This window comes from Myotis brandtii, unplaced genomic scaffold (assembly GCF_000412655.1).
Source record: "Myotis brandtii unplaced genomic scaffold, ASM41265v1 scaffold268, whole genome shotgun sequence".
NCBI lineage: Eukaryota > Metazoa > Chordata > Mammalia > Chiroptera > Vespertilionidae > Myotis > Myotis brandtii.
Genome location: NW_005360187.1, coordinates 3,200,488 through 3,208,654, shown reverse-complemented (window position 1 = coordinate 3,208,654; position 8,167 = coordinate 3,200,488). Strand labels below are relative to the sequence as shown.

Genomic DNA, 8,167 nt, shown 5'->3' with positions numbered 1-8,167 from the left:
CTGGCTGGCCCCACCCCCTGGTCCAATGCCCGGTCCAGGAGACAATTTGCATATTAACCTTTTATTATATAGGATGTATTTATGTGCTGTAAAGTACCATACACATTTTAATTAACCACCAAATTCTTTGTGGAATAAGGCTGGCTCTATAATTTAAAAGTCAGTGTGGTTATGATTATGGTTTTGTTTTGTTTTGTTAATCCTCACCCAAGGATACTTTTCCATTGATTTTTAGAGAGAGTGGAAGGGAAGAGGCACAGAGAGAGAAACTTTGTTGAGAGAGAAACATTGTTGTGAGAGACACATCGATTAGTTGCCTCCCACACATGGGATCAAGCCTGCAACCGAGGTACATACCCTTCCCCAGAATTGAACCCAGGATCCTTTAATCCACAGCCCAACACTCTATCCACTGAGCCAAACCAGCTAGGGCATGATTATGATGTGTATTTTTAAATCCTCACCCATGGATATGTTTATTGATTTTAGAGAGAGGAAGGGGGAGAGAGAGAGAGAGAAACATGCATATGAGAGAGAAACATCGACTGGTTGCCTCTTATAAGTGCCCCAACTGAGAAAGAACCTGAAACCTAGGTATGTGCCCTGACTAGGAATCGAACCCGTGACCTTTTGGTGTACGGACGATGCTCCAACCAACTGAGCCAGAGCAGCCAGGGCTAGGATTATGGTTAGACAACTAGTGTTTGGTTAGTTTTCACAAAAGCGTTGCATATCTCTGAAGGACACATCAAAAGATGATTCTAAAAGCCAGTCACAGCAGATACTGCCACTTGGTCCTTCGGAGATGCAGACCCTGCAGTGCTCCCCTCGCTCAGGGGGACATTCTAGCCTGGCAACTCACCAGCGGGGCACACGAGGGTCAGGCTGCCGATATCCGACGGGTAGTAAGCAGCGTACACGCCGGCCACATTGCCGCCCATGGAGGTGCCCATCAGGTGGAACGGTTTTTTGTTCAGCTTGAGGCATTCCACAAACTGGAAGGAAAATGAGAAGGGGGGTTGGTTATGCAGCTGTAGACAGTGGCACTTGTGATCGCAGAGCAAACAACTTCCATTGCCTCTGGGGACAAACGAAAAGCATATTGATGAAAGGGGGCCGGAACCTCTCCTGGACCCGTTATCCAGATGGACCCGAGGCAGGCAGGCACTCACCTTTACCTGGCACAAGTGACTGAGAGGTCATTTCTGAGTATAAAACCAAAAAAGATTCTCCTAATTCCGAGTCAGTCTCTGCGTTGTTGGTGGGACTGAAAGTTTCTCTATAGGAGCAAACTTTTCTATAAAGGTCCTGAGAGTAAATATTTTCTGCTTTGTGGGCCATTTGATTTCAGTAGCAACTACTTAGCTCTTTTGTTGTAGCACAAAAGCAACTAAGACAATACATAAATGAATGAACATGGATGTGCTCCAATAAAATTTGCTTACAAAAATAGGCAGCAGGCCAAATATAGCCCATGGGCCATGGTTTGCTGACTCTTGCCCTAATTTAAAGTCCTTCTCATCCTTCCAACCATCCATTCATATAACTATCCACCCATCCATCTATCTATTCAACCATCCAACCATCCAGCCAACTATCTATCCATCCAACCAACCACCACTGATGCTTTAGATAATTGTTTATCTTAAAAATATTAATTGGATATCTGTTATGTACAAGGAAGTATGGTCAGCTGCAGAAGATACAGCAAAGAGCCAAAGAGACAAGGTTCCTGACCTCATCAAAGTACATAGGTTAAAGGGGTAGGGGGGACATACACACATTAAATAAATAACCTTATCTGGGGGAAATAGTAATATCAATGTAAAACGGTGGATTACTAAATTCTGAAATGGTCCATGAGCCCCAGGACCTTGAAAGCCCAGCCAGTGGGGGGCTGAAGATAGATGCTGAAGCAGAACAAAATGCAAAGAGCATCCTCCCCATCTTCCCCAGCGAGGCAGATGGGCTATTGTGGTCATCACATAGTTGGTAAGCAGAAACACAGATTCCAGGGAAATGGTCTTGAGAAACACTAAACTTCCTCAAAAAGCCAAGAGAATGCTCAGATTGTCATATTTCTTCACAACAATTGCAACAGGCTTAGAGGAGAATCGTCTGCAATAAGCCCTGGCCCTCCACAGCCGGCCAAGGAGACCACTGGGGAGCCACTTTGTGTGCAGGCACCTAACAGAATGCACTGGAGACTCGTTCTGAGTCAGTACTGCTCGCCAGGCGTAGGCATGCAGTGGAGGGCAAGACCCACACTCTTGGCAATTGTTGGTGGAGCCCTGCTTACCTGGTGTATCCTCTTGACTTGCCCGTCTATGGACAGGTCATCCAGGGGAGAGCGGGTGGTACCCTCATGTCCTGGCATGTCCACGCAGATCAAATGCAGGTTCTTTGGAAGGAACTGAGGACACACAGGCCCGGAGAGTCAGTATGCGGCATGCAGACAATGTCGGCCCACTTTTCTGAGAAGGCTGCGCCTACTTACCAAGTAACCTAGATAGCCAACCCTGGGGACATATGGTCCTGGGCCACTCGGAGTTTTACCCTAGTAACATCTGATGGGAATAAGCACTGCCAGGCGCCTCCTAGGGAGCAGAGGCCCGGAGACTAATACATACATAGGTGAAGGGGACTCGGAGGATGACTGGAAAAGGGGGACAGAGGTGAAGGCAGCACGTCTGCATCTCTCACTTTTGACACCAGCTGACAGGTACTGCCTCCCTCCCCCCCCACCCCCTCGCCCCTTCCACACTTACTCCAGTCATTCAGCCACTGACTGGGAGCTAGAGGGTTGGTTTTGTTCTGCTAGAGCCCTGGCCAGCCCTGGAGCCCACAGGAGCAAGGCTTTCTTTAAGAACCATGTCTGATCACCCCGATTCTAGTTTCTTCCATTTAAATATGTGCCACTTTCCACCAGGAAACCGAGAAACATGGGTTATCAATAAACAAATACCCGACTACATGAAAGATGCTTATCTGAATTGGGGACAGGAAGGGAGAGGGTCGGGAAGGCATGAGGATGAGTGTCCTCACAGTGGAACGTGGAAATAAAAACACAAGTAACTAGAGGGTGTGTGGCCTTTTCACTCCTGGTGTGGGTCATCCTTGAGGTAGTCGGGTACAGTCCTGCCTGAGGTGGGAGCCTGGGTGCTTCCCTCCCAAGACCTCCCCAGCCCCAACCCACACCAGCTGGTCACGCCTGCCAAGTGAAGCAGGTTGCCACACAGGACAGAAAGTGAGCGATCTGGAGAACTATCCCAGGGAGTTGCCAAATCAAGATCATTTCTCTAAGTAGGTGAGGAAGAAAGGAAGAAAAGAAAGAGGGGGGGGGGGATGGAGGAGGGAGGGAGGAGGATGAGGAGGCATCAGGGAGAAATCGGGGGAGGAAGAGGGGACACGTGGAGTCTAAAAGAACAATGATTTTTTCAAAGCCTGATCTTGCCAGTGAGAGTTCTGAGATGAAGCTGCCAGAAACCTTTCCTAGGAACTACTCATGAGGTGAAATGATTTCTAAGGCACAGATTTTACAAACAACATTCAACTCAATGCATTTTGTCTGATAAAAGGATGTGAATCATAGATGACACTAGTGTTAAGATATCTGAGCCACAGTTCTGGGTTCCCTTTGCTCCCTCCCATCGCTGGGGACGGCATGTCCGAGGGGGAAACCCATTTCCCGGCCGCACCTTGACCAAGTGGAAACCCGTTCCCGGTCGCACCTTGACCAAGCTGAGCCACATGTCCTTGTGGGCGGAGAAGCCGTGGAGCAGGAGGACGGACGGCCTGTGCCCAGGCCGGCCGCGGAAGGAGTAACAGAACTGATAGTCTTCATGCTGGACATAGCGGACCTGCATGCCCAAGGCCCGCCGCCAGTACCTGGAAGGAAACACACAGGCCACGCCAAGATCAAGATCAGCACGCTCCGGAGCCGTGGCCGTGGGAGGGGCACAGGTCCTCACGACAGGCCCACCTCGAGGTCAGACCAACACTTCTCCTGCCCCTCCTCCTCCACATAACTCGCGTCCCCAGAGCTTCACCCTCAAGGAGAGCTAAGCGAAAGAATTCCAGAAAGTACCTCAAATGAATACGGTGGTAAGTATGTCACCACATAATCACTCTAAACCAGGAGGGGGAGGAGGGGTATTTTCTTAGGAAGCATGACACGAAATAACCTGTTTTGAACACATATTCCTAGCAGTTGAGTGGCAGTGCAAAGGAGGAGTCGGCAGTGGGATCTCCCTGGGTGTCTGACTAGCCCTCACTCTGCCTGGATTGTTTGAGCTTCTGCAGAATTGGAAATGGCTGGCGGTAAGACTGGGAAGGACACCGAAAAGGCCACGACCAAGCTGGTTTCCTCGCGCCGAGTCGGCTAGCAGTCTGGTGGGCCATATTCACCGACACCTGGAATCTGAAGCGAGCAGCCATGGACATGTGGGCAAGACTGCCGCTGTGTGCAGCACAGACATCCCGGAGTAAGTACAGCACTTCCCTGCAGAGGCCCTTTAATTGACAGGAAAAGCATCAAAAACTTCAAGGTAGTGTCTCTTGCAACGTGCTCTTCATGGAGATGAAGAATTGGACTCTCGCCCGGCTGGTGCGGATCAGTGGTCGAGCATTGACTTATGAACCAGGAGGTCACGGTTTGATTCCTGGTCAGGGCACATGCCCAGGTTGCGGGCTCCAACCCCACTAGGGGGCGTGCAGGAGGCAGTCTATCAATAATTCTCTCTCATCATTGATGTTTCTATCTCTCTCCCCCTCTCTTCCTCTCTGACATCAATACACACAAAAAAAAGAATTGGACTCTCATCAAGGCTGCAGTTGCTGGTGGTGGTATCATTCACACACCCACAAATCTCTGGGAAGAAGGAACACCAGACAATTGTCTCCAGGAGGCCTGCCTTTCTTCTGATCTCGGGACTAACTACTCTAACAGCTGTCCAGTGCTGGCGATTCTCTGTAAAAAACACAAACTTACCCATTTGTAAATCTAGTTGAGCAAGCTGGAGATTTAATTAGCGTTCCAACCAACCTAATTTCCTTCATTTGAGTCTTAGCCATAAAGTGTTACTGTAGCTTTAAAGTTGGTAAGGATTCTGAAGTAGTGGATTTTGATGGAGTTGACAGTTTTTTAAAAACTCTTTGGGTTTTAATTGTGATGCAGAAGTTATAACAAACATTTGGTTTTGTACAGACATTATTTCCACTCCAGCAGATAAGCTCAGTAAAGGTCACAATTTTAACTCTCCCCAGAAAATAAGAACATATTTTTTATACAGATTTTGAGAGTGAGAACTTTTTTTTTAAAAGAACTATCTGCATTAGTCCTCTGAGTTTATTCGCTACAACATATGGCAGCTGGTTGAAAGCTCAGCTTCTGTTCGTTACATAAGACTTGGCAGTGCTGGAGTTTGGCCTGAAATTGATTTCAATACGAAATTACCATCTAAACACATTGAACTTTCTGCACGAAGAATCTCTCCAAGATGAGAGGCAATTAATTCAATCAGAGATTCACTTTGTGGTGTACTTTGCACCAAAGAGATAGCCAAGTCTTGCAAAAGCAAATAGCCCAAGTTGACTGGTTTTTAACCCTTTATGTAAAAGAAGGGGAGGGAAGATGAGAACATAAATTCATATTTATTTCGAGCTGCATCCCAAAAGCATAGGAACAAAAACAAGACACTATTAAGGTGAGCATCTGGAGTGGAGATGGGCAATACAGTGAGAAGTAGATGGGGAGGCAACAGAGGTGGGAAGGAGCCTTATCTCTTTCTTTTTAGTACTTTTGCAAATGAATGTATTGCCTATTCAAAACATTAAAAATAGAATGAAATTGGCTAGTTTAAAGCTCTTCTTATAACAAAGCAAGCTTATTTCAAAATTCTAAATCGTGCACCACAATACAAATTTGTTCGTTCATTCATATGCCACCTCATTCATTTATTGACTATATGATCTTGAATCTCGTCTATCTATAATGAGGGGGAAATGTCTCATTCTACTGCGGATATGGTAAAGATTAAATGAGATAATCCATATACAAAGTTTTGTTTGATTCTCAATATATGCTAAGTATTCAATAAATGGTAGTAATTAGTATTAAATAAAAAAGATTATATTCTTGTAAATATATCACTTGCCAAAACTCAAGGGGAAAATTTGCAACACATATGAGGGCCACAGATTCATTTAACATATAAAAAGCTTACAAAATGATAAGACCCAGGGCTAAGACCCCAACTCAACAATGAACAAAATAAACAAAAATACTATTCAAAGCAGAAGAGAATTAAGGACTAACAAATATAGGAAACATGTTCAATTTCACTAATACTTAAAGAAATGAATATTACAACAAGACATACCTTTTTAATAATCTAAATTAGAAAAATGCCTTTAAAATAAAAAAACAGCTCTGGCCAGTGTGGCTCAGTTGTCCTGTGCACCGAAAGGTTTCAAGTTCAATTCCTTGCCTAGGGTTTGATCCCTAGTAGGGGAGGCAACACGATCCATGTTTCTCTTGTACATTGATCTCTCTCTCTCTCTCTCTCTCTCTCTCGTCCTTCCCCTCTCTCTAAAACCAGTAAAACATATCTTAGTTGAGGATTAAAAAAACACCCAATTATATGTTCAACCTTTCTAGGAAGCAGCCTGGAATTAAGCATCAGGGGTCTGTAAAAACCTCATGCCTTTTGACCCAGTAATTATACTTCCAGGAATAATCTGTTCCAAGGAAATAAGCAGAAATCTCAAAAAAAAAAAAAAATTCTAAAGATGTCCAACAGTGTTATTTCAATTAGAAAAAAAAAATCTGCGCTAATCTTTATGCCCATAAACAGAAAATTTATTACATAAATTACAATGTATCCAGATGATGTAATATGTTGCTGTTTAAAAAAAATGAGGTCTTCAAAGACTAATAACAGGAAAATGTTTATGACATGATATCAAATGAAAACATAGGACTAAATATTTTTATACTATTGATTCCAATTCTGTCAAAAATTTTTAAACTGTATACAGATGAAGTGGGGAAACAGGTGGTAAGAACAAAAGAGGTGTTGAAGAAAATGACTGGGGGTGATGGATAATTTATATTTTCTGTTACCTTTTTATAACCTTCCACTCCTCTATAACTCTAACACAGAGTATGAGATCAAGGGAGAGCTGGAAGGACCTTGCAGAAATGGTGATGTTGCTTCAGCATCTGGATACTCAACACCTATTGGTTCAGCGGTAGACAACGCAGCAAGGTGTGCACAGCACAGACAGGGCATGGGAAGACCAAGCATGACAGATCCTGAGTGAAGGGAGATGGGGCTGGAAGGGCAGCCTGGGAGCTGGGCTCAGGGCACGAGGAACCCTCCATTACCAGGTGGGTACTGGTCCAGGGATCTCATTTAATTCCTACATCCCTGGAAAACCTCACCTAGGCTTTGGAAATAGGAGCTTGAGAACCAATATTTTCAGTAACTTCAAATGCTCCTCTCAATGGAAGAGTAGGAAGAAGACTCCTTAAACTACCAGGTCAGTTAAAAATTATGAAAGGAAAACAAACAAACCCAACTTTCTTTGGTTTAAGAATAACAGAGAATAAATTACCTCTAAATGATAAACTTTACAAAGGCAGAACTTAGAAATAACTGCAAGTGGCCTGGCCGGTGTGGCTCAGTGGTTGAGCATCGACCTATGACCCAGGAGGTCAGGGTCGATTCCTGGTCAGGGCACATGCCCGGGTTGCAGGCTTGGTCCCCAGTGTGGGGCGCGCAGGAAGCAGCCAATCAGTCACTGATGTTTCTATCTCTCTCTCCCACTTCCTTCCTCTCTGAAATCAATAAAAATATATTTAAAAAAATAACTGCAAGCGTACAGGACAGAAACAAAGGAAAGAATTAAACTGGAATAAACAAATGTCTCAGGAACAAGATCTTTCCCAGATGAACAATCTTGGTACAAAAGCCGAACTGCTCCTGTTTCAGGGACAGACATCACTGAAGCCCTTCAAAAGCAGCCTCCATGGGGTTCCTTCTTTGAGAAAGGTGCCCAGGGTCCAGACCTTTATTTCACGAGTGCTGCCTTCTCTAGTTTACAGGATCTTCTGAAGACAAGTATTTCTACAGTACATTTCTTTTTTTATTATTGTGGTAAAATA

General features: G+C 44.8%; 1 protein-coding gene across 5 annotated transcripts in view; it reads right to left on the bottom strand.

Annotated features, from left to right (window-relative positions):
* Positions 1-8,167, bottom strand: part of ABHD6 (abhydrolase domain containing 6) — a 52,603-nt gene that overhangs the window by 15,270 nt on the left and 29,166 nt on the right. For all 5 annotated transcript variants that reach the window (XM_014541367.1, XM_005868402.2, XM_014541365.1 and 2 more), the window contains 3 exons: positions 3,732-3,888; positions 2,300-2,413; positions 863-995 (listed from right to left, as the gene is read on the bottom strand). In XM_014541367.1, coding sequence (XP_014396853.1) covers positions 863-995; positions 2,300-2,413; positions 3,732-3,888 — 404 coding nt within the window. The remainder of the gene's footprint in view (positions 1-862; positions 996-2,299; positions 2,414-3,731; positions 3,889-8,167) is intronic.